Source organism: Mixophyes fleayi, chromosome 9, assembly GCF_038048845.1.
Source record: "Mixophyes fleayi isolate aMixFle1 chromosome 9, aMixFle1.hap1, whole genome shotgun sequence".
NCBI lineage: Eukaryota > Metazoa > Chordata > Amphibia > Anura > Limnodynastidae > Mixophyes > Mixophyes fleayi.
This window is the reverse complement of record NC_134410.1, coordinates 88,985,058-89,011,915: the sequence shown is the minus strand read 5'-3', so window position 1 is coordinate 89,011,915 and position 26,858 is coordinate 88,985,058. Positions and strand designations below refer to the sequence as shown.

Here is a 26,858-nt window from a genome sequence, read left to right as displayed (position 1 = left end):
AAGAAATGTAAATTCAAAGTAGGGGACAGGACATGGCTAAATAATAATATTCTGCTAAAGCAGTCTTCTAATAAATTTGGACCCATGTTCATTAGTTCATTAAAGATTACCAGGAAAATAAAAACTGTAAGCTTCCAATTGGATCTTTCTCAATCTCTAAGGATCCCTCGGACCTTCTACTTCTCACTGTTTAAGCCTGTGTTCAAGACTAACAACTTTAAACCCAGTACCAAGGTTCAGTCACCTCCAGTATTAGTATTAGATGTGCAAGCTGAATTTGAAATAAAGAAAATCCAGCATGTGAAGAAGGTCCAGAAACAGCTCCATTATCTTGTCCACTGGAAAGGATATGGCCAGAAAGAAAGATCCTGGGTCCCAGCCAGAGATCTTCATGCTAAAAATTAGTGGATGACTACTGTGACTGGATCACTCATAAATAATTTATAGTATAAATTTATTTAAAGGAAATAGCGCAGGGTGCTTATTTATATAATTGCAGGTGTACTTACTTTTGATATTGTGTGTATTTTGGAAATATCTTTATTTCTGAGACCAGGGAAGGAAATTTGTTTTTTGTTTTAACTTTGCTAGAGGAAATGCATTATTTCTGAGGTATATATCTGATGCAATAAGCATTAGTTGAGGAAGACTTTTGTGTATTTTGGTGTATGGAAATGACTTGCTTGGGGTTGTATAACTTTTCTTTGGGAATTCTCTAGTGGAGGAATTGTGTATTCTGCAACTGTCTAACGAAAGGACCCATGTTAATTAGATCTTTTGATGTGTAAGGGTCCAGCACCTGAAGGCACAGGAAGGTTTAAATAGACTTGCTGTTAGATTTCCTGTGTCTAAAACAAGATGCAGGAAATCACAACAAGTTTTAGGATTTCACAGATAAGTGTAAATATTGTTAGCTTTGCATTCCATGTAAATCCATGTTTGGGTAAACATATTGCATCCTGATACTAAAAATAGCTCAGATCTCAAGGGGGCTGGCTTACCCTGTGAGGCTGTGTCAAAAACTGTATAAAAAAAGCACTGTTTTGTATTGAAAGTCGTTCTTCTTTCATCTGACCTGCTCACTGGTACCTTCAAGCAGTGTGAGCAAATAAACATCACTTGCTTCAAAGACCTGCTTGGAAACTTTTCTATCCCGGTGACCTACAGATTAGACCCAATTCTAATCCGTTCCCAGCTGTCCTGAGGTTTGGATCCAGCTTTCTGGTACCACCGCACTGCCCGCTACCCAGCAGCTCTGGCCAGTGTGATAGGCCAGGAGGGATCCATCCACAGCATCCCTGTAGTTGAGAATTACATATTCCTTGCCAGTCACACACTGGGCACTCAGGTCCTGTTATTTGCCCCTCCGCTGTCTTTCTTGGCTGTCCCTCTGGTCCTCAGGCTCTGCTGGTTTCAGACCTCTCTGCAAGATGCTGCCCAGTCTGTCTCCACTCCAGATATCCCTCTATAATCAGTGTATGGGTGCTGCCATCTTGGATTCGGTCAAATGATTCCTCTAAGCCAATCAGGGGATAGCAGTCTCCACTCCAGGTTTCCCTCCAAAACCAGTCCCTGGGAGCTGCCATCTTGGATCTAGTCACCTGATCCATCTCAGCAACTTAGAATGCTGCTTCAGCCTAGCTGACCACAGTCTCCAATCAGGAAACAACAACTAGTATAAAAGGACTTCCTGTAGCCAGTGCAATGTTTTATTTTCAAACACCAACCTGGTTCCCAGCAGTTTTCAGTCTTTTCTATTGTTCCAGCTCAGACAGTGCAGTCTGCATTTTGGTTCCAGTATTCCAGTTTCAGTTCAGAAATCCAGTTTCTGTCTGGTCTCCTCTGCTAGTCTATCACCACCTGTACCAGTGCTTTCATTTACATGCAAAGGAACATAATCAGGCCACCCAGCCTTGTATACTTAGTCACCAGCCTAACTCCAGAGACACAACCCAGTCTGAGCTTATTTTGTTGCAAGCACTCCCTACAAAATCCCACAATGGATTAAGTAACACAGTCAGTTGCTTATAATTTTAAATGGATAAGATTTGTATACATATCCATGTTTAATTTTCTAATGGCAATCTGTGTACATAATGATATCATTGCCACCATTGTCTGCTTAGGCAAACAATCTTTCCTCTGTTCAAAGTATTTAACAACTTCTGTCTATTTAGTTGCTGCAGATAGCAAAGGGACTGCCAAAAGAGCTTGTATGGCCTACAAATTTGCCTTTTTGAATGTGTACATCATAATAAAACTTTGACACTGATTCAACACTTGCAATTAAAAATGTGTACTCCAATATTATCTTCTGCAACAATACACTGCTACTACACTCTATAAAATGATTATCAGAAATTCATACATAAAAGATACATATTAACACACAATATCAATACTAGCATTAATTCACTCACCTTTATGACAACAACTCTCTGACATGAGCGGTAAAACCTTAGAAGCCTTTCAAAAATATATAGAATTATCGGTGCTAAAATCCACTTCCATGTCTAGAGGATAGAGAAAAGTCATAATTACATATACTGATTGCTAACCAGTTTTTTTGCTCCAAAAATCCATAAAAGCTGCTCCAAATATCTGAATCCTGAATTTCCATTCTATGACCATATAAAGGTTTGGCAATAAAAAGTTTGCAATAATAAAGTAAACATCTGTTTACTAAAGTAACTGAATCATTATTGTGCTTCTTAAGTCAAGGACAGAAAGCTTTAAACAGCATTAGAAGACACCATAACCTATGGGGAATAAATATTATTAACTTTGCAAAAGATTAACACCCTGACTTCTTAATCTTCAGTGGTAATCTCTTTGATGTACTTTCCATCAAACCAAAATAAAGGGAAGCAACGAAATATCTTCAAGAGGGTTTAATATTAACAGAATCTTGAAGTATGACATTGATATTTTAATTAAAGCTGGTATATTTCTTAGACTCAGACAGGAGATGCCAATATTTTTCCTATAACAACCCCAAGTGGATTGGTGGGATGACATGGTTATATTCATATAAAGGGTGGCCAATAGAAAGTTTCAGACGGCACTTGCAACCTCACAGAATTATAAAAGCAGCTGTCCTCAGGTGAACACAACCTCGCCTGATAGAAATAAAGCAAAATAATCAAACCATAGACTGTGCTTAATATAAATCAAATAATAAACTATAAAAATGTAAAATATAGCCTACTAATACATATGTATATAAGAAACACTTGTCTGTGATAAACGTAACATATAACATTTATTTGGCATCTATCATACACGATACAGATATAAAATTGTAGAGATGAGCAGTCCAAATTCTGTGAAATCTGACAGATCTGAGGTTTGGGGTACTGAGTCTTGACTTGGTTTCTAGCGCCAAATTCTACTTTGAAAACTACGTAAAATGGCATTTCTGTTAAAGTGATGCATCTTGCAGATTTTGTATCGATATCTTTTATATATAGCCCTCCCTTCTGTTCTCATTTGTCATTTTAGAAGAGAAAGCATGTAGGGAGCAGGGTGGCTGCAATGCTGTGCTCAGAAAATCGCTTGTAGAAGGTTAGACAGCGTGAAAGAGGCAATTTATATAGCAAGCAATAGTTATGATTTACTGCAGTTTATGTAGTGATCAGTCTGCCAGAATTGTGTGCTGATCAATTGGGTGTCAGAGAGTTTAGAGTAGTAGCTACTGGTTGTTATTAATTGTATATATAGTATAGCCATCTGAACTATCTAGTGAGTAAAAAAAACAGGGTGCTGCATGACACTGAGCTGTACATCCCAAAAAACAAATATATTTCTTGCTTTTATAATTCAAAACGTGTTCTTTGAGCAAAAAAAAATATATAGAATTTTTTCTTAAAATGTTTTAAAATTATTTTGTGGAGCAGTGTCAGAAGAATGGTAAGGTGATATTCCCTCCTTTCCCTATCTCATTGGGCGTTCACCTTGTGTGGTGGCAGGTACTAGTAGCTCTAAATTCAAGTAGTATTGCTCCTCTTGTCAATAATGGATTAGTCAACGGATCAGAAGCATCCCAGTGGCAGCTATAGTAATTTGTGGACCTCTACTAGTAAAGAAGGTCGTGAGGGAAGAAAGTGTAAGAAAGTGTGCTCATAATACAAACACTGTGTCTGTCAAAGTCGATCTCAAAGAAGACATCAGCTCTTGATGCAAGGATTAAGAGAGAAGTTTCTAATGAATGTGGTAATTTGTCCAAAAAATGAAAATAGCCAACATCCCATACCCCACCTGCAGTGGCAAGAAAAGGCTCAGACCATGCCCACTTTTTGCTAGTAGGTGTTCTGCCACAGCTGTTACATGTACTAGAATGCCCATTGCAAAAAAGAGTGCTCAATCCAGTCATGCATCTTCTTAACTTCCCATGCATCACCTACTAGCTCAGAGTGTAGGTCTGTCACTTCCAAAATAGCCACATCAGTGCATGAAAATAACACTTAGGGGTATATTTACTAAATGGCGGGTTTGGAAAAGTGGGGATGTTGCCCATAGCAACCAATCAGATTCTAGCTGTCATTTTGTAGAAGGTACTAAATAAATGAAAGCTAGAATCTGATTGGTTGCTATAGGCAACATCCCCTCTTTTTTAAACCTGCAGCTTAGTAAATCTAGCGCTTAGGCTGAAAAACAACTTGGGCACTCATAGAATTTTGAAAGGTATCCATGAGTGCAATATGTGAGCCTGACGTTTCAGATTCTGACACTGATATTATAGAGCAGCCTTCTTCCCAAATTTCTCAACCATTTGGAAATGTGAAGAAGAGTAGTAATGATGATTTAGACATAGAAAATGAGAATGCTACTTTGGAAGTTACTAATGTGCAAGAGAATAAAGGGGACAATTAAGGATCTGAAAATTGCCTTTACAAGCCATAGCTGCTTTAAATTTTCATCATCAACTTCATCACTATTAGTGCGTAGTACAGCATCCAATTTTCTACAGCTGCTGCTGTTGGGCATGATACATCTATATAGAAGGGTACCAAGAAGAGTAAGCAGCATAGTTTTACACAATTGTGTGTGAAACAAGCATTTGAAAGAGGAACCAATAATGACAGTCAGTATTCTGCTGCAGAGCGGATCACTAAAGCCATAACAGCTGTGTTAGCATTGGATGTGCGTCCAATTTCCGTCATCAATGCATCAGGTTTTAGCCTATTATTTGAGGTCATGTGTCCATGCTACCAAATTCCATCTTGATTCCATTTCTCCCGAACAGCAATTCCTCAGCTGTATCGGGAGGTTAAACATAAAGTAATTCAGTCCCTAGAAAATGTCATTGTACCAATTTTCCACTTAACTAAAGATATCTGGACAAGCGGTACTGGTCAAACAAAAGAATATATGACCATGAAAGCTCTCTAGGTAGGTGTATTACCATCATCAGCATGAGTGTCGGTAGCTTTACCATCCTTCTCCTCATCCTTTCAGCATTGGAGTGCTAGCACAACATGCCAGGTTATTCACAGGCAAGCTACTCTTTGTATCGCTGGTTTCACAAAGAAATATATAAGAAATCTGTTGAAAAAACTCAAGAATGTCATAGCAAAGTTGAACACCCGGCTAAGACTGTCCTCAGTAACATGCTTTGCACACACAATAAACTTTGTGACGCAGAATTTCTTAAAAAATGAGAGGTCATTGCAGGAGATGCTGTTCGTTGTTCATAAAATTTCTGGGCATTTTCGACATTCAGCGATCGCATGTAGAACATTGCAGCGGCTGCAAAAATATCATTTCAAGGTGGAATTGCACACTTTATATGCTTTAGCGACTAGAGGAACAGCATCGAGCCATCAAGGTCTACATATCAAGCCATGAGAGAGGGAGAGGTGGGGACATGATACCTTACTCCAGCACATTGGAGAATCCTTACGGTTTTATGCAAGCCACTGAAACCATTTGAAATAGTAACAAATTAAGTGAATTCAAACACAACTATTCTGTGTCAAGTCATACCCCTAATCAAACTACTGGAAAAGCAGCTGGAGAAGCTGAGGGAGGAGATGAAACATAGCGATTCTGCGCAGTATGTTGGCATTGTAGATCAAGTTCTTTATTAACTTTACTAGGACCAAAGGGTTTGCAGCATCTTGAAATTGGGTCACTATATTTTGGCAACTATGCTTGATCCTAGATTTAAATCATATGTAATGTCTTTCTTTCCAACTGACACAAAGCTTCACAGATGCAAATAGCTGCTTGTGAAAAAGCTGTCGGCTCACAATGCACATGACACGTCCCCTGCTTCAGCGGCTCCTAAAAATGGCACTGCCAGAAAAAAACTTCCCTTTTCTAAGAGTCACACTGATGATAAATCAATACAGCACACCAATGTGAAAGGTTATTATGACATCTGGTCAGGCTTAAAAGAAATTCCCAAATAAATTGAAATCTCTACCATGTCTCAATCTGACACCTTGCATTAGTAGAGTGGTGGAGGATTACTTTAATGATAAAGTAGAAATTAGCATCCCAGACAGTCCCTTTGAATTCTGGGAGGAAAAAAAAGGCAATTTTGAGCCCCTTGTACAAGCTAACTAAGGTGTAATTAAGCTGCCTACCCTCCAGTGTATATTCGGAAATAGTGTTTAGTACAGTTAGGAACATTGTGAGTGATCATCGGAGGAGACTACTTCCCAAAAACATAGAAAAAGTGGTGTTCATCAAAATGATCTACAAATTGTATGAGAAATACCATACTTGTCGCCAATTACAGAATCTGTAACAATAGATTCCAGTGGAGATGAACAAATATTGTATAATGATGATCTTGATATCAGTGATGAGGATGATGATGAAGGTGATGACAATGTCAACATTGAGGAAGTTGACCTCTGTTAGCCAAATGCCCATTACTAAATTGTTAAAACACCTACCTATTCTGCAGTTCAACAACCAACAACCAAAGGAAACCCAAACAAATCAAGCACTTCAGCCGCAAAAGGGAGAGTCCCTGTCACTGACGTGCTTAGTTCTTTAAGTTATGCATGTCCTTTTTAATGGGTGGCTGAGCCCAAGGACAATTCCATCTTGTAATTTTTTTACATTATGGCCTTGGTCTATTATCTTGTGTAAAATGTTTACTTATGCCGCTGCTGTCCCTGTAATGAGCTCTGACTATTGGAAGCCTCTTCACTTTCCATGATACATGCTGTCTAATGTTGAAAATATAGTTTGGAATGTTCACTGAGGATGATTTACTGTATTTGAAAGATAAAGAAAACAAAGAGAACATCACGAACTTCTTCGCACCACTCCCTTACAGTCAGCCGGGGATAAGCAAGGTGTGTGTGTGGGGCACCATGCCTTTCCCGCTTGTGCTGGCGGTGGCTCCCTCCTCCCTTCCCATTGACTGTCGTGTGTGATGTCATCAGAGAAAACAGAATAATGAAACATAATGGGTGAGGTGAGGTAATTGAAATAGATGATTTCTGTCTACCTAACTTTGGATGCATGATGGTATAAATGTGATTATAGACAGCAGAGACCATGTGGCAGTCTGAACCATCAGAACATTCATACTCGCTGCAGTTTGGGTATTTCAGTACTGCATATGTTCTTTTGTCACTCTCTTTCTGCCTCACTATGACTGTCTGCAAGGATGAAATGTGGTTTAATCTTGGTAGACTTTATATATCTCTGACATTGGAAAACTATTGGACACTTATTTTATCCAGTGGGATGGTTTTTAGGTAGGTGGTGCTAATTTGTGTCCTTTCATGCCCTGGATTTAAGATCCTCCCCAAAAGGATTGAAAAGTTGTGCAACCACACCAGGTGGCAGCTTAGCAGAGAGTTCCTTGGACAGCTGAGTGATGAGCATATGTTTTTCTGCTGGAGGCAGAGGAGTTGAATCATAGCACCAATTGTTCCTCTTGAGCTGTCTTTTGTCAGATAGAAGTTCATAAGAGTCTTGTTTTACATAGAATTAAGACTGCTACTGTGGCCATTTTGGATAGTTGCTCAATGAACAGTGTGACAGGCTGAGAAGTGACTTCAGTGGTGGAAGATGGGTGGATGTTAACCTTTGACACTAGAGCAGACATGGTAAATGGCTTAGCTAGTCACTGGATAGTGAGGGACCAAGAAGTGAGGTAGTGCGCCTGTCACTCACCGGACTGTGAGTGCTACTTCTAAGGTAGCTAGGAACCGTGTCCGTCCCTTATTATGAGGTACTGCGCATGTGCAGTCCCTTTTAACCTTCAGTTCTGTTCCTTTAACTTAATTGGCTGATCAGGCAACACTCCCTATATTAAGCACCTGTGGTCAATACCACGTTGCCTGATCTTGGAGTCTCATTCCTCATGAGTCTCTGAAGGTGTTCCAGTGCCTGCTCGTGTGTTCAGCTTATGCTGATTCCTGTTTGCCGTTTGTGGTTTCCAGACCACTTCTATTCCTCGTGTTCCTAGTGTCTTCAGCAGCTGATTCCTATCCGCTGCCTCCGTATATCTACAGTTACAGAGTACTGCAAACTCTCCTGTGTTTCATCGTGACTCCAGCAGCTGATTCCTATCCGCTGCCTCCGTATATCTACAGTTACAGATTACTGCAAACTCTCCTGTGTTTCATCGTGACTCCAGCAGCTGATTCCTATCCGCTGCCTCCGTATATCTACAGTTACAGATTACTGCAAACTCGCCTGTGTTTCATCGTGACTCCAGCAGCTGATTCCTATCCGCTGCCTCCGTGTATCTACAGTTACAGATTACTGCAAACTCTCCTGTGTTTCATCGTGACTCCAGCAGCTGATTCCTATCCGCTGCCTCCGTATATCTACAGTTACAGATTACTGCAAACTCGCCTGTGTTTCATCGTGACTCCAGCAGCTGATTCCTATCCGCTGCCTCCGTGTATCTACAGTTACAGATTACTGCAAACTCTCCTGTGTTTCATCGTGACTCCAGCAGCTGATTCCTATCCGCTGCCTCCGTATATCTACAGTTACAGATTACTGCAAACTCTCCTGTGTTTCATCGTGACTCCAGCAGCTGATTCCTATCCGCTGCCTCCGTATATCTACAGTTACAGATTACTGCAAACTCTCCTGTGTTTCATCGTGACTCCAGCAGCTGATTCCTATCCGCTGCCTCCGTGTATCTACAGTTACAGATTACTGCAAACTCTCCTGTGTTTCATCGTGACTCCAGCAGCTGATTCCTGTTCGGTACTTCAGCGTGTCTACAGAGTCTGCTCGTCTTAGCGCTCCAGTCTGCATTCTACCTGCCGTCAGCTGACCCGCTGCCTACTGCTTCTACAGTGTGTCCATTTGTGTCAACTTGCCTGTTGCATCGAGTCTACGCTCCTCGGCATCCAGCTTTGCTACATCGCTTCAACTCTCCCGTGGTCTCCTGCTGTTCTATTCGATATACTACTGCTTCCTGAGTATTTGTCGTCCTTGCTGGCCTACCTACAAGTGCGCTGCACCTACCTGCCGCTTCCATTCTGCAAGGACTTCTCATCTCGTCTGTTCCCGGCTGCTCAGGTATCCCTGCAGCTATCTCTAACAGCCTGCTCATCTGAACCACGGTATGCATACTTCTCATTGACTGTGCTGGTGTATTGCATTTCCATCTGGACTGAGTTGTTCTCCTCCGGAGTTTCCATCCTCTGAGACTATTGCTATTATTGACTGTGTTTCCTTTTGCTGGACTATTTGAGTGACTTTGTTTATCTGTGCAGTGCTGTTCATTCATTATTATCATTGTGTGCAGTTCAACGTGGGATCAAGTTCGGTGTACCCGTGTAGACTCTGCATAGCATTTATCTCCTCGTGTCCTTCCTCACATATATATTCAGTGGTACAACTTGCTAGAGGCAGACCACTGATTCCTGTTTCCCTGTGTCACCAGTTGCATATATCCTCTCACATAAGCAGTGGTACAACTTGCTACTCGCAGACCACTGACTTCCCCGTTACCTTCACCTGGATTCCATTCCTTCACTACAGACAGCGGTACAACTTGCTATACGCAGACCGCTGACTTCCACCTCCTTATTACTCCTGGACATTCTTCTCACTATGGCAGTGGTACAACTTGCCGTGCGCAGACCACTGACTACCCTCACGTGTCCTTGTCCATCCAGATCCTCGTGTTCAGTTACCTATTGTTTACCAGTGCTGCTAGTCATAGACTTTCTGAGCATTCTCTAACCATCTGCTGTTTCCAGTTCCATTATCACCCTGCCATCAGAGTATCATATACCAACTCTACTGCTCTGATAAGACCATCAGCGGGTGATACTGGGTAAAGACTCCTAGTGCCCGTGACAGCGCCCTAATGCCGGATAGGTGTTTGTTGTTTCTTTTCAAGCAGTTTATTTTCACCTGTGTTGCTGCAGCTGAATAAAGTGCATTCATTTTCAAAATGTACCTGGTGCACCTAAACATAAAAGCCTGCTACCTTTGAAGCTAACTTCGTCACACCAACAACAGCATATGCAAAAGTCTGTTTTTAAAGCTAATAATGTTTAGAAGTCATAAACGAAGAGCTTCAATATTGTGGTTAAAGGGGAATAATGGATAATCCTTTTTGATACTAATATCTAATGAAAAGGAATTAATTTTCTTTGTCCAATATTCCATGTTTGTGTGGCTATAACAAAAGAAGCATCATTGCTAAAATTAACATTACGTGACTAAAATGGAATGCCATTTTAAATTCCCCATGACATTACTTACCACAGGTTCATTCCCTTGGAAAATGGGCATTAGACATTTTTTATCATCATCTCCATCTCCATTGTCATCCTGCTTCCAGGTAGCATATGTATTGTGGCAGTCTTCAAAATCATTATGCTCCATACTATCAGGTGTCTGGCCTCTCACTATGCGACTGAAAATAATGGTAGTGTTAGCCAAGAAAGAATGCAGCACAGGATGAAGTGAGGACAGTGCAAGGGAGAAACAATACAGTATATAGAACTTTGTTTTTATATATAGAGAGAAGTTTGTTAGTAGATACATGCTTGTATTGTAGACTGAACGGTATGTTGTGGCAATGTAAATTATATATGCATGCTCACCCCACTCCATGGATCAGGAGGCCAACATAGAAGATAATAAATAGGTGGTGGGTATACCAGAAAACCTCAAAGTAACATCTGCGAATAAACTCCGTAGATGAAGTGATCATTAATATAAGTGCCAGTGTGATCACCACACCTGTTACTCCAGCAATGGTTGTGAAACAAATATACAGCTGTGTCTAAAGACAGAGAGAAAAGTGGGGTATGAATATTTATCCATGTACCAGCTTCTATATAGGAGGTACAGTCATTCTAAAATACTTACATCGCTATTACAGTAATTTTAGTCTAATCAGATGTATTTTATCTAGGAATCTACTTTTATACATTATTATTATTATTATTATTATTATTATTATTATTATCATTCTGGTAGATTTGTAAGGTTCCACAGTGCAAGGTAGACAAAATAAATGCAGACATGAAATAAAAAGGGTATGAAGGACCCTGCTCATTATAGAGCTGACATTCAAAGTGGAAGAGCGCACAGCAGAAACAAGATGAGCAAATGTGGTTCAGAGTGGAGATTGGGACAGTTGTGAGGGTGTATTATTGTGAATAATGTTATCAGGGATAAGGTCACCTCTAAAAAAGAGATGTTTTTTCAAAGAGCGTCTAAAGATTTGAAGGCTGTGAGAAAGTCTAATTGAGCGTGGTAGGGAATTCCTTAAGTGGGGAGCAGCATGGGAGAAATCTTGTAGGCAGGAGTGAGAGATGGTTACCAGAGACGAGACAAGGCGCAGGTCAGAGGTAGATCTAAGAGGATGAGAGGGAGAGTATTTTGATATGAGATTTGAGATGTATGCAGGGGTAGTGTTGGTAAGGGTGAGTAATTTGAATTTGATTCTGGAGGACACAAGGAACCAGTGTAGGAATTTGCCAAGTGGTGCAGCAGATGTGGAGTGGTGAGACAGGAAGATCAGTCTTGCAGCAGCATTTAGCATGGATTGAAGTGTGAATATATGGGTGTCAGGAATGCCAGATAGGAGGAGGTTGCAATAGTCAAGACGGGAGATGATGAGAGAACGGATAAAAGATTTGGTAGCATGTTGAGTAAGAAAAGGGCGTATTCTGGCAATGTTTTTAAGGTGTAGTTGAAAGGAATGGGAGAGAGTCTGGATGTGAGGAATAAAGCATACATACATTGATATAAACGCAAACTCATTAAATTAAAACATAGCTTACTATGTGATGCAATAAATCTCTGAAATCTCTAAAATTCACTTCAGCACACAGGTTAATTATTATTAAATTAAAAGGTTTGCACCTCTTACTTTAGCTGTTATTAGTTATTATATCATGGTATCATGATTATACACACAAACTGGGGTTTGGTCAGCAGTTCTCTATTTTCTTAAATGTTAGAAAAACTTGTATAGTTTACACTACTATAAATGACTACACAAAATAGGTAACATTCTGCAGTATTGTCTGCACTGTTTCGTGGTCACCAATGTCCCATCTATCTCATTTTTTCCTACTGTGATGTCCAGGAGACTCCTAAATTACAGACATACTTCCTGCACACTTGGGAGAGTGGGCAATTCTCCCTGACGGCCACCAATGGCCTGCAAACTGGGTGGGGACATGTCATCAAGCCCAGCCACCTGAGTGATCAGAGATGTGATCTTGTGTTTTGTGGCATCATACACTATTTACTAAACTGTGAGTTTGAAAAAGTGGAGTCATTGCCTATAGCAAGCAATTAGATTCTCGCTGTCATTTTAAGACTGTACTATATAAATGATAACTAAAATCTGATTGGTTGCTATTGGCAACACTTCCACTTTAGCAAACCCACAGTTTAGTAAATATACCGCTTTGTCCTGCCTATGTTAGGAACCCCTCCAGCCGGCACAACACAACCCGGAGTCTACTCTGCCAGTCAGGTGTTCACTGGAGCCCCTGATGGTGGGGACAGACTGGGCTGCAGACTGACAGAGGGTCGTGAAGTGTGTACCGGCTGGGGAGAACCCAGGCAAGAAGAGTCAGGTCCACGCAGAGGTGAAAAAGGTCGGCAGCAGGTAACAGTAACAATGAACAAGCTGAGGTCAGAGGTCACAGGCAAAGTAGCAGAACGGGTAAACGAGCCAAGGATCAGGGTCACAGGAAACACAAGCGAAGTCAAATACGAAGCCAAGGGTCATACACGGGAAGTCAAAACGTAGATACAGGAACAGGAACTGGAACAAGCAGGTCAGCAGACTGGAGCACAGAAGCTATAACCGGCAATGAGGTGGCAGACCTCATTGCCTTAAATACTTGAGACAGCCAATCAGGGCCTGGCTCAGATAGAAACCAGCCCCCTAACTTCATTAACCCGCAGGCTAGTAATTCTGTAGAGCGCATGCGCCCGGCTTCTCAATGCCGGGACGCAGCGCTGGAGCGTCTAGTCGTTGCCCCGGCAACAGCCGGGACATGAGAGGAAGTGACGTCCCGGTCGCCATAGCGACGGCCGGGACGCAGGTGAGTGAGTCGCGGCGGCTGGGCACCGCCGCGGCTCGTAACAGTACCCCCCCCCCTTGAGGAGGGGTCGAGGGACCCCGACATCCAGGTTTTCTTGGAAATTTTTTAAAGAACTTCTTCAACTGTTTAGGAGCATCGAGTTGTCTCCGTGGGATCCAAGACCGTTCTTCTAACCCACGATTCCTCCACTGCACTAGGAAGTGCACCTGACCTTGCACTTTTTTGGAATCCAAGATCTTCTGAACAACGTATCTTGGTGATCTGTTTGATTTTCTCTCAGGCAAATAAATTGAAGACTGGATTTGAGTAGGATATAATACCGGCTTCAACAGAGAACAGTGAAATGTGTTGGGAATTCTCAACGAGCCCGGAATTCTTAACCTAAATGCAACAGAATTAACCTGCTTGATGATAAGGAACGGACCGATGAACTTGGGACCCAACTTTTTGCAAGGCTGTCTGAGTTTAATGTTTTTTGTAGACAGCCACACTCTCTGGCCCACCTTGAAGGAGCAGATGGTACGGTGGCGATCCGAAATTTTTTTTGCGACAACTGAAGCCTGTTTCAGAGATGCCTGTACTTTCCTCCAGATAACTCTGAGATCTCTTGCAGTGGAACGGATCTCCTGGACACCAACTGGGTTAAGCGAATACAGGGAGTTAGATCTAGGGTGAAAACCATAATTGCAGAAAAACGGAGAAGTTTTAGTAGATGAATGACAGGAATTGTTACAGGCAAATTCCACCCAGGGTAACAAGGAAGACCAATTATCATGGAACTCTGACGTGTAGCATCGCAAAAACTTTTCCAAGGACTGGTTAACTCTTTCGGTCTGCCCATTAGACTGAGGGTGATATGCGGATGATAAACTAACCTTGATTCCGAGAAGGGTACAGAAAGATCTCCAGAATTGCGCTATGAACTGAGAACCCCGATCGGAAACTATGTCAGTAGGGAGTCCATGGAGCCGGAAAATATGTTGAATGAATAAGACGGCCAAATCCCGAGCTGTAGGCAGTCTGGGTAAGGGAACAAAATGGGACATCTTGCTGAACCGGTCTACCACGACCCAAATGGTATTGTGTCCTGCAGAAGGTGGTAGATCCACTATAAAGTCCATGGACAAGTGGGTCCATGGTTTTGCAGGTGGTGCCAAAGGAACTAACTGGCCTATTGGGCGGATCCTAGGAACTTTGTTTCTGGCACAAACCTCACATGAGAGGACATGACTCCTGACGTCAGCAGACATAGATGGCCACCAGACTGTACGGGAAAGGATTTCTAACGTCTTGAAAATTCCAGGATGCCCTGCAACCCTACTGTTATGCGCCTCTGCAATAACCGCCTTCCTTAGATGGACTGGAACAAAGAGACGTCGCTCCGGAGTAGTATCAGGGGCTAATTTCTGGAATCTCTGAAGTGTGATACTCAGATCTTGGGTCAACCCGGCATGGATTACAGAAGGAGGAATAATCGGCTCTGGGATAGTGACTGGAATGTGGTGTGCCGAGAAACTTCTGGAAAGGGCATCTGCCCGGACATTTTTGGAGCCTGGTCGGTAGGTGATCAGGAAGTTAAACCGGGTAAAGAATAACGCCCACCGGGCCTGTCTGGGATTTAAACGTTTGGCTGACTGTATATATTGTAAATTCTTGTGATCGGTAATGACAGAGATCTGATGTGAAGCACCCTCCAACCAATGCCCCACTCCTCGAAGGCCCATTTGATTGCCAATAGTTCTCTATTACCGACATCATAGTTGGCCTCCGCTGAAGAGAACTGACGGGAGAAATAAGCACATGGGCGCAGACGATTAGTATGAGGATCCTTCTGCGATAGGATGGCACCGGCACCGATGTCAGAGGCGTTGACCTCAAGAATAAATGTCCTAGCTGGATCCGGATGTCTAAGGACCTGAGCGGAGACAAAGGCCTTTTTCAGGCTTTCGAATGAGGCTGCTGCTTGGGACGACCAATTAGTTGGATCCATTCCTTTACGGGTCAGAGCGACAATGGGAGCCACAATGTCGGCAAAGTTGTGAATGAATCTCCTATAATAATTGGAGAAGCCCAGGAACCTCTGCACCGCCTTAAGATTGTTGGGTTGCACCCAATCCAAAATAGCCTGGACCTTAGCTGGATCCATGGAGAATCCCTCAGAAGAGATTACATAGCCTAAAAAGGATACCCTCTGTACCTCGAACTCACACTTTTCCAGCTTAGCGTACAGATGGTTCTCTCGTAATTTCTGTAGAACTTGTTTGACGTGAGTCTGATGGGCGGGCAAAGATCTGGAATAGATGAGGATATCATCTAAATAGACGACCATGAAACAACCAAGGAATTCCCGAAGAACTTCATTGATCAAGTCCTGGAACACTGCAGGTGCATTGCTAAGGCCAAACGGCATGACCAGATACTCGTAGTGGCCAGAGTGCGAATTGAATGCCGTCTTCCACTCATCTCCTTCTTTGATACGGATGAGATTATATGCTCCGCGAAGGTCGATTTTAGTGAAGACAGTAGCCCCTCTTAGCTGATCAAACAATACCGAGATGAGCGGAAGGGGATAGGTGTTCTTGACTGTGATATGATTCAATCCCCGGTAGTCAATACAAGGTCTTAACCCTCCGTCTTTTTTTGATACAAAGAAGCATCCTGCTCCTACGGGAGACTTAGATGGCCTGATGAAGCCTCTCTCCAGGTTTTCGTCGATATACTCCTGCATGGATTTTGTTTCTGGAGCAGAAAGGGAATACAAACGCCCCTTAGGTAACTTGGAACCAGGAATAAGTTCGATGGCACAGTCAAAGTCACGATGTGGCGGTAAGGTATCAGCGGCCTTCTTGGAGAACACGTCCCAGAATTCATGATACTGTGAGGGAAGCCGCTCCGGAATAGGCTGAATCATACGCAGAGACAGTGACAAACAAGACTGTGTACAATAAGTACTCCACTTGACAATCTCTCCTTTTACCCAGTCTATGACAGGGTTATGACAGGAAAGCCATGGGTGGCCCAAGATCATAGGAACCGACGAACAATCGATCAGGAAGAAGGTGATTGACTCAGAATGGAGAGCTCCGATCTTCAACTGTAGTGGCGGGGTCTCCCAGGAAATCTTGCCACCAGGCAACGGACCTCCGTCTAAGCCACAGACAGTAATGGCCGAGTTGAGTTTTACCATCGGAATTCCGGCAGAGCGGGCAAACCCAATATCAAGGAAGTTGCCTGCAGCTCCGCTATCAATGAAGGCCGACAGGTCCACAGAGCGAGCCCGCAAGGTGAGCTGTGCAGGGATTAATACAGCATTTTTCGGGGAGATAATTTGCAGACCTAGGTGAACTTTCCCCTCATTCGCTAGGCATGGTCTTTTCCCGACTTATTTGGGCAAGAACGGGAGAAGTGGCCTTTTATGCCACAGTATAGACATAGACCTTGCGAACGTCTCCTGTCTCTCTCTTCAGAAGAGAGACGATATGCTCCTAATTGCATAGGCTCCTCACCATCCTGGGAAACAGGAACGAAGGCGGATGGAGGTGATGATGTTTCCTTTTCAGTTTTCCGCTCCTTATATCTCCTGTCAATTTTAATGGAGAGGTGCATCAGATCCTCCAGAGAACTAGGAGACGGGTATTGCACCAAAGAATCTTTAATCTGTTCAGATAGGCCGAGACGGAACTGACTTCGTAAGGCAGGGTCGTTCCAACCACTATCAGGTGACCATCTACGGAATTCAGCGCAGTATTCTTCTGCCGACCGTCGGCCTTGCTTCAAGGACCGTAGATGAGCTTCCGCGGAGGCCACTCGATCCGGGTCATCATACAGTAGACCCAGTGCCTCGAAGAAGGAGTCTACGGACTGCATGGCCGGACTGGTCTGCGGCAAAGAAAACGCCCAGGACTGGGGGTCACCCTGTAGAAGGGAAATAATAATCCCAACTCTTTGCTGCTCTGAACCGGAGGAGCGGGGTCTCATCCGAAAATAGAGCTTGCAGCTCTCCCTGAAGTTCCGAAACAGGGTTCTATTTCCGGAGAACCGATCTGGTAAGTTCATTTTGGGTTCACAGATGGGACCTGGAGTCGGTTGTGAAGCTTTTGTGGCTTCTTCTTGAACAGACATACGCTCAGCCAATCCCTGCATCATCTGATACAAGGACTCAACGTGGCCTGCTAGGGTTTGTGCCGGAGACGGTGTGCATCCACTTGTATCCATTCTAACCTTGTCTCCGTGAGTAGGCCGGTTATAATGTTGGTAACCCCTCCAGCCGGCACAACACAACCCGGAGTCTACTCTGCCAGTCAGGTGTTCACTGGAGCCCCTGATGGTGGGGACAGACTGGGCTGCAGACTGACAGAGGGTCGTGAAGTGTGTACCGGCTGGGGAGAACCCAGGCAAGAAGAGTCAGGTCCACGCAAAGGTCAAAAGGTCGGCAGCAGGTAACAGTAACAATGAACAAGCTGAGGTCAGAGGTCACAGGCAAAGTAGCAGAACGGGTAAACGAGCCAAGGATCAGGGTCACAGGAAACACAAGCGAAGTCAAATACGAAGGCCAGGGTCATACACGGGAAGTCAAAACGTAGATACAGGAACAGGAACTGGAACAAGCAGGTCAGCAGACTGGAGCACAGAAGCTATAACCGGCAATGAGGTGGCAGACCTCATTGCCTTAAATACTTGAGACAGCCAATCAGGGCCTGGCTCAGATAGAAACCAGCCCCCTAACTTCATTAACCCGCAGGCTAGTAATTCTGTAGAGCGCATGCGCCCGGCTTCTCAATGCCGGGACGTAGCGCTGGAGCGTCTAGTCTTGCCCCGGCAACAGCTGGGACATGAGAGGAAGTGACGTCCCGGTCGCCATAGCGACGGCCGGGACGCAGGTGAGTGAGTCGCGGCGGCTGGGCACCGCCGCGGCTCGTAACAGCCTATTTGATGATGCACATTGAATCATCAAGCCCTACCAATGACCACTTTCATACCTTCTCCCGGAAGGAAGCTATGAAAACTAGGTAAGTACAACTAACTACTTGGAGGCAGCTTTTTTAACGATAGTGTGCTGTCTGGCCCAGGCAAATGCATACAAGTGAGTATGATGCATGTAATAGAATAATAATAATGTCATCACAATGAGGAAAAAGAAACAATGTTTGTCCCTTTAGACTTGCATACTAATGGTAGTTGACCTTAGATGGCAGACCTAGTTACTGCCCACAAAGGTCACCCACCTAATTATTATTAATTATTATTAATTTTTATTTATAGGGCGCCACTAAGTGTCCGCGGCGCCGTACAGGGACAAACGAAATTACAATACGAGGTGAGACAGCACAGTACAGTAAACAATAATCACAGTAACTCTGTGAGCTCAGGGCACAGCTAGAGGTGCGGGGAAGAGGAGAGGGGATGGTCTGCCAACAACGGCACCTAGGAGGGAGGGCACGGATGAGAGGGAGACCCCCAGGGGGAAGAGGAGGGAGCGAGAGGGGGTGGGGGAAGAGGGTCCTCAAGGAGGAGACAGGGAAGCTGGCGAGCAGAGTTGAAAGTGGAGAAGACAGGAGGAGAGAAGACCCTGCTCAAAGGAGCGTACAATCTAAGGGGTGGGGTAGACTGACAGAGAGACACAGGGGAGAGAGGGAGAGAAGGAGGAATAGAGAGGGGGAGGGGAATGAAGGAAAGGGGAAGGGGAATGAAGGGGAAGAGTCAGAAGAGCAGGTAGGAAGTTAAGTAGGAGACTGAAAGGCTTTAAGAAAAAGGTGGGTTTTTAAACACCGTTTGAAACTGGACAGATTGGGGGAAGTTCTGATGGAGGGAGGGAGCTTGTTCCAGTGGAGGGGGGCAGCGCGGGTGAAGTCTTGGATACGCACGTGGGAGGAGGTGATCAGGGGGGAAGAGAGGCGACGGTCATTGGCCGATCTGAGAGGGCGGGATGGAGCATGAATAGAGAGGAGGGAGGAGATGTAGAGTGCTGTGGAGTTGGCGAGGGCCTTGTATGTAAGAGTGAGGAGCTTGAACAGGATTCTGTAGGATAAGGGGAGCCAGTGAAGGGATTAGTAGAGGGGGGAGACAGAAAAGGGCGGCGAGAAAGGAAGATAAGCCTAGCGGCAGCGTTAAGTACAGATCGGAGGGGAGCAAGGTGAGAGTGGGGGAGGCCAGTGAGGAGGAGGTTGCAGTAGTCCAAGCGGGAGATGATCAGGGAGTGAATGAGGCATTTAGTAGCATCTTGGGAAAGGAAGGACCGGATGCGAGCGATGTTCCGCAGCTGGAAGCGGCAGGATTTAGCAAGAGAGAGAATGTGGGGGCCAAAGGAGAGAGAGGAGTCGAGGATGACCCCGAAGCAGTGAAGTTGGGGGACAGGGGAGATAGAGGTGTTGTCGACAGTGATAGTGAGGTCCGAAGGGGGCGGGGAGCGAGGGGGAGGGAAGACTATGAGTTCAGTTTTGGTGAGGTTAAGTTTGAGGAATCGAGAGGACATCCAGGAGGAGATGGCAGAGAGGCAGGCGGACACCCTATAGAGGAGGAAGGGAGAGAGATCAGGAGAGGAGAGGGAGATTTGAGTGTCGTCAGCGTAGAGATGATAGTTGAGGCTGTAGGAGCTGATAAATTCACCTAGGGAAGAGGTGTATAGAGAGAAGAGTAAGGGTCCAAAAACAGTGCCCTGAGGGACCCCGACTGGAAGCGTGGACGGGGGGAGAGAGACCCAGAGGTGGTGACGGAGAAGGAACGGTCAGCAAGGTAAGATGTGAACCAGGAGTCTAAGCTCAACTGTTCTACCACCAGTCCTTTACCCGTTTCTCAACTATTTTAAGTAGAAAAATAGAACAAATACACAATAATTAAGAAACCTGGAAGCCTAAAAATCTTCAGGGTGATCTTTAAAAAAAGATGCAAACCACTGTATTGTAAAAAGCAATACAACATGTAAAGCAGCACACCACAAATAGTAACTTCATTAAACTCATTCCATACCCTATAGTATACAGAAAACTACTGAAATATTAGATATATAAGTGGCATCGTCATAATAATCCACAAAGGATTAAACATCTCAAGAATTTACATACTAACAAGATATTAATCACCAAAAGGAACATCAATACAGGAAGTGGAATTATGGAGTGCAGAATGTATGGAATTACTTATTTAAAAAAAATGTTCTTGTTATGAAAATGTATATTAGTGGTTTTTTCACTTGTTGGCTAATGTAGTGTAATTTTCTAATATTTCATTTTTTTAGAACGTGAATTTTAGTAATACAAATATTTATCTCAGTTTATATGGGGTGAGAAGACACCATTTCAGTTGCCACTTCACACAATAAGATGACTAAACACAGCCCCGATCAGAGTCAAGACCATAATTATATGTGGCTCTGAGAAAGATAAAAAAAAATGGGCGTCTATAAGAACAATAAGATTGGTTACAGAATTCACTATTCAGTAAAATTGTCATTGCTTGACATCTCTTTCCCATAATTATTTCCTACTCTCCTAGAGGGATGTAGTCAAAATAGCGACAATAAAAATGTTGTCATTCAGAATGGCAATACCATACTGTTGACAATCAGAATATCACCAGTTAAAATGGGGACATTGGCATTAAAAGGCATTAAAATTAAAGAGGCAAAGCTGTCACTCTAGCCAGCACTAACTAACAAAAATATAAATGAACAACCCCCCCACTATGTCAATACCATCGGCAGTACCTAATATAATAATAAATAAGCAATCACCCACAACACTACATTCAGTGTGCCCCTCTCCCCAAAAAAACAGCTTAACCCTAGTGCTGGGATCGCTTCGATTTTACTAGTACTAGCACTAGGCTTTGCCAGCTGGGGCTGGTGGCACTATAGCAGCGGAAACAGAATAGTGGGGTCCCCCTGCCATAATGACAACCTACCCCAGGCTGGACCATAGGGGGACCCAGCCCCATGGTGAAAGCACTAGGGCTCTTCCCACACCCGTGGGCGATGGGTGTGGAATAATAATTTTTTTTATAGTAAAAACACCATTTTGGCCCTGGTACACTACAGCAAGTCTAGGCTGCCATTAACAGTTTGGGCATGCTGGTGCTTCTAGCACAAACCACACTCACCACAAATCATCCTCATATGTCCTCTTTCTCACTACTTTTTTTTCTCATGGGTGCTGGCGACACCTCATCCAACCTTGGGTCATGTGTATTCAGCTCATGCTTCTAGTTTCACCCCGAAACTTTACATTCAGCTCGTACTTCCAATCCCTCCAATCTTATCCACAGGTTTTCAATACCCTCCCTCACCTTTTCGGTGCACTTTGGAACATGAGATCTGCTTGTAACAAACTCGCATCCATCCATGATCTATTCATTCCAAAATCCCTCAAACTTCTTGCCACCTCTTACCTCCTCTGACACTACATCCCCTGCAGGTCTCTCATATGGAGGAATGTCCCACCACCACATTCCCAAACACAATGAGCAGTATCCCGCTAAGAATCCCTTCTCATCAGTATAACTGCTGCTGTTCGAGTTCTTAAATTTCACCATGTGGTTTTTCTAAATGTGTTTTGCATTATGTTCTAAATGTTCAGTGTCAGGGCGCCTAATTGTCTGAAATGGTATGGGCACACATACAGTAATAACGCACACGGGTAATCGGACCCGCCACTCAGGACTTCAACTGTAGGCCTATCTATGCACCATTGTTCAGATTTCTAGTACCGGAAGTATGGGAAGTTTTGCACGTATTCTAAGATAGAAAATCCACTAATTGATTACCTGCACAACAACATTTATTAGGATTATCCTACTTACGTGCCTAATGCATAACCTATTGTTTCAGAGTAACCCTTCCAGAATTTAGACAAAACAGCAGGAGTTCTCGGGATTCCTTGAACAAAACCCTTCTCCTCTAGTAACTCCCCTTAGATAACGCTGCTCAATCCACTACTATAAACGGGGTGCTTCATCCCCCTTGACTCTCCTTCAGGACCGTGGGAATGGGAGAAAGTTTAAAAGGAACAATTTGTAATACTCTGACAGAAATAATGATTGAAGGCTACAGTTCTATCTGCCCTCAACTAACCCACATACTGAGAAGGATTACAGCTGCTACCTGCACCTTAGATTATAACAGCCAGCCGCCAATTTATCAGACCATTGCTACTCTGTCTGCTGGAGGAGAATTTCTCATACATTGTGACAGCTACTCCTCAGTGTAATGAATTGTTATCCTTCATGTGTATTTTGTTACATTCTGTGTACTGCTTAATTGTTGCTAGGTTGTAGACATTGATACATACTGTTATATTCAATAAACCTGCTATTTTCAGGTAAGTCTGCTTGTATTTCATTCCTCTTCTTCTCACTTCAGCTTTGTTATGTAGGAATCACAGTTGTCGGCAAGGTGGTAATCGGTAATCCAATTACCACCGATTTAACACCGTCCAGGTCCAGTTTTCCAATTCCTTGAAAACTTTGCTATCTGGCTTACTTATTTCCTTTGACTTGCATGCTCTCATACTAGGTGATTACAACATTCCTTTTGAAAATCCCACTGTCTTTGCTGCTACAGAACTTCTTTAACTTATTTCCTCCATTGGTCTTTCCCAGTGGACTTTATCTCCCACCCACTGGATGGACACTCCCTTGAAATTGTCCTTTCCTGCTTCTGCTCTACCTTTAGTTTCTCCAACTTGGGCTTTCCTCTCTCAGACCAAAAACATCCGTTCCTTCATCCTCACCTCCCAATTACTCTCTGCAACTAAATAAATACACACAGCAACACCTAAATACAGTTGACTTGATCCACTTTTCATTAAAACAACTTATCTAGTGTGTATACCATGTCCTGTCTGTGTCTACAACAAAATACTCAATTCAGCCCTAGACAATGCAGCACCATCCATCATATATAGTCTCCGACAATCAAAACCTCAACATATGGCACACAAAACAGACACGTCACCTGAACATCTGAGCGCCACTGAAGGAAATATCACTCCTATGCTGATTTGCTCCATTACAAATACATCCTTTCATCTTACAATATTGCTCTTTCATTTGCCAAGTACTCATATTTCAGTAATATCCACCCAGTCTTCTTCTATCCTCCGTCACTTCTTTACCACCTTCAACACATTTCTCTGACAACCTACATCTCCTATCCTTCATCCCTCAGACCACAACATCCACTCATAAACTTGCCACTAACGTCAAAGACAAAATCAACACCATTTAACAAGATATTTCCTCATGCCAAATCCAGCACACCCACCTTCTCCTACACTCCCTAATCCACCCTCAGTTCACTCTCTCCAGTAACCAAATGCGAAATCCTTGCAATCATTTCATTATCTCACCCTACAATGAATACAGGATACCAGGATTCACAAAGTAAACAAAGGAGTACAGGAACAGCCTAACCAGGGCCTGATTAAGGATTACAGATGCCCTAGGCAAATACACCAGTAACCTCTCCCTACCAATATTTACTCTCATATTCATAATTCATAATTATAAAGTTATATAGCAAGCTTGCAGTATTAGTTGATTAGCAGAACTTTGCACAACCAGTGAGGAGCATTCCTAATAAAGTAAGTGCACACATGTGCCTTGTTGTGCAGAGCAGTAGAGAATCAAAATTTGCGTTTGCTGATCAAGGTTATTGTAATGGATAACAAAAGGGGGGAATTTTAAGGGGTGTTCCCTGTTGTGCCAGGACCTGCACATATCTGCTCCTAAAAATTACTTCAGTTTTGTTCTATTTCAGAGCTGGTGGTTATTGGGTCTGGTCCTATCCCTTTAGTTCTTCCAAAACTTGTGCTGCCACAAACCATGTCTATGTATGGCATTTTAAAGTCATATGAGAGAATAACGTGAGCTTAGGTTTGCAATAACAATGCAGCTAGTCTGGCTAATTCATCTTATTTATAAAAATTAATTGGTCTGTTTGTTTGTCTGTCTGTTTATGCATTCAGAAGCCCCTGCACCATTTGTGATGAAACCAACGCAAGGTGGATCCTGGACAGGTTTTAGGGGGTTTATGGTCCTGGTCGGACCTCCCTTTGGTGTATGCTGGGCAGAACTTTGACACAGGGAGCCTGTTTTGGGCCTTCCACTGATGGATTTGGATATGAATGTCACAGATCTCAGCTGCTCTTTCTGCCATCCCATGTTTCAATAGGGGAAGGGAAACACACAAAGTTAAAATAATATGGTCTACGATTCAGTACACAAAGCCTGTCCCTGTCTTATGTTCTGCACAGCTATGGGAGAGGCTGTGGCTCTATTTGGTAAAGTCTTTCCTTGGAAGTCAGAATATTTGGTAGTTGTACTGCACACCTCCCAAACCAGCTACCAGGGTGAAACATCAAAATTCACCCGTCCCCTCAAGAAAAAAGTAACTCTGAGAACAGTAGCTGGTACTAGCAAACTAACTTCTAGCTGGATAATTATTATGCTATGGCTGCTTCTCATGGAGCAGGAGCTGGCTGTTTTTTCCCCACAGGTTGATAATTTTTCTTACCTGTATGATCCTTGGTAGTAATAAGCATCAATGATGGTATCATGGTACTTCCTTCATTAGATAATATTAGATACCATACATGCAGTCCATTTAATTTTTACCCCTCCCCCTCCCCCAAAAATACTCTAGTAAACAATTTGCAATGTAGAAAGCATTTTCTTGACCTCCATATAGTGAGCATTCTAGGGACCTCTGAGATAGCATCACTGTGACCAGTATTATGAGAGAGGCCATTAGCCGAAGGAGTTTAAAATCATGTGATGTGAAGCTGATAATGTTACTCACCACTGGGGGGTTTAAGTTTGTAGGGTAATCAGTCAATAGGAAGGAAGTGGGAGTGTCGTGGAAAGAATATATCAAGCAGTGGGAGAAGGAAAGAGCTTCCTGTTTCCTGGATCCGGAGAAGCTGCAGCATCAGGCGTAGTATCTGGCTCCCCTTTTGTTTGTTCTCTGTGTATCTCCCTGTGGTTTGTTCTTGCTTCTCTCTTTATTCCTTTCTCTCTTTTCTCTTGTCTTCCCCCTTTGCTGTCATTTCCCTTCTCTCTTTTTCTTTCCCCTAATTTTATTTTCCCCCCCCCTTCATTATGTCCTTATCCCGCCCTAGGAGATCCAGGTCCATTCCCGCCAGGTTTGCAGGGTCCCCCCCCCTCCCTGTCAGCGTTGTCTTCCCCTGTATCCCTGTCCGCCCCTACCGATATCCCCCTCCCTCGTTCTGCCCATGGACAAGCGGAGGCTCTAGGTCCCTCCGGCGGGGACATCATCGCGGGAAGCAGCGCTTCCGTCCGCAGGCCTCGTGACTCGGCCGCCGCGAGAAGTTCTCGCGGGGCGGGGCCGAGTCGGTCACGCAGAGCTAGGGCTCCAGAGCGGGCGGAGCTGTGCAGCGCATTAGGCTTTATGCAAGAGCCCGGGGCAGGGGATCTCCTTCCCCTGCTCCCGGGGTGTTTCCCAGCTCTCAGCAACCATCTTTAACCCCCCCCTCTGCCACCATCGCCGAGCAGATCTAATCTGGGGCGCAAGTAGGAGGTGTCTCTCCCTTTGGTGATAGGGGTCAGTCTGGAGGGCAGTTGCAGGGGTCCCCTTGTAGAGGTCTGGGACCAGTTATTTTGGACCCTCTTGGTCGGGGAGCTGTTGTTAGTGGGGTGCAGTCCCTTTCTCCTTCTGGGCCCCAGGTTTTCCGGCAGCAATCTCCCAGTTTCCACAGGGGGTCCCAACAGGTTTCTTCCCCTCTTTTGCCCCCTTTCCGTAGTGCCACGCCCCTTAACACCCCCCTTCCCTGACTCTTCCCCAGGTCAGGGATCCCCCCCCCGTGTCCTCCCCCCTTCTTTTTTCTGCTGATTTTGGGTCTCAGGTTGTGGCTGGGGTATCTTCCAATAGGGCCCCTGGTTTGCTGGGTCCAGCCCCGGTTGTTTTTCCTCCTGGGGGTGGTGGTCCGTCACATCAGCCGTCCATTGCTCTGGGTTTGGCTAACAGATCTCTGGTTTCTGACTCAGCCGTGGGAGGGCCGTCTCAAAACTATTTCAGCAATTTACCCAGGACGGAGGGACCTTCACCCTCTTGGTCATTGCCATACCCCCCTAGGGGTTACGGGTCTGTAATTGAAGCGGGGAATTTGTGGTCGGCCCCTTATCCAGCCTTAGCTGGTCAGTATTTACATTCTTACCCTCAACCCTCCTTGGTTAATAGGTCTTCCGTTTCTGGTCTGGATTTGTTTTCTCTGGTTAGTCAGCTGGGAGTTAGGGATCAAGGGGTTCCCCCTCAAGCGGGTTTCCTCAGTCATCTCATGGTCAACCCCCCAGTGTCTACCCCGGATGGGGTTCCTTCTCAGCAGTTGC

General features: G+C 44.1%; 2 protein-coding genes across 3 annotated transcripts in view; both read right to left on the bottom strand.

The window, feature by feature from the left end:
* LOC142100820 (adenosine deaminase domain-containing protein 2-like) overlaps positions 1 to 26,858 on the bottom strand; it is a 1,209,653-nt gene that overhangs the window by 589,484 nt on the left and 593,311 nt on the right. The gene's annotated exons all lie outside the window — the stretch shown is intronic.
* The window catches only part of NOX1 (NADPH oxidase 1), a 130,302-nt gene that overhangs the window by 11,644 nt on the left and 91,800 nt on the right, over positions 1 to 26,858 (bottom strand). For both annotated transcript variants that reach the window (XM_075184638.1, XM_075184637.1), the window contains exons 6-8: positions 11,052 to 11,233; positions 10,708 to 10,861; positions 2,421 to 2,513 (exon numbers count right to left, since the gene is read on the bottom strand). In XM_075184638.1, the coding sequence (XP_075040739.1) occupies positions 2,421 to 2,513; positions 10,708 to 10,861; positions 11,052 to 11,233 (429 nt within the window). The remainder of the gene's footprint in view (positions 1 to 2,420; positions 2,514 to 10,707; positions 10,862 to 11,051; positions 11,234 to 26,858) is intronic.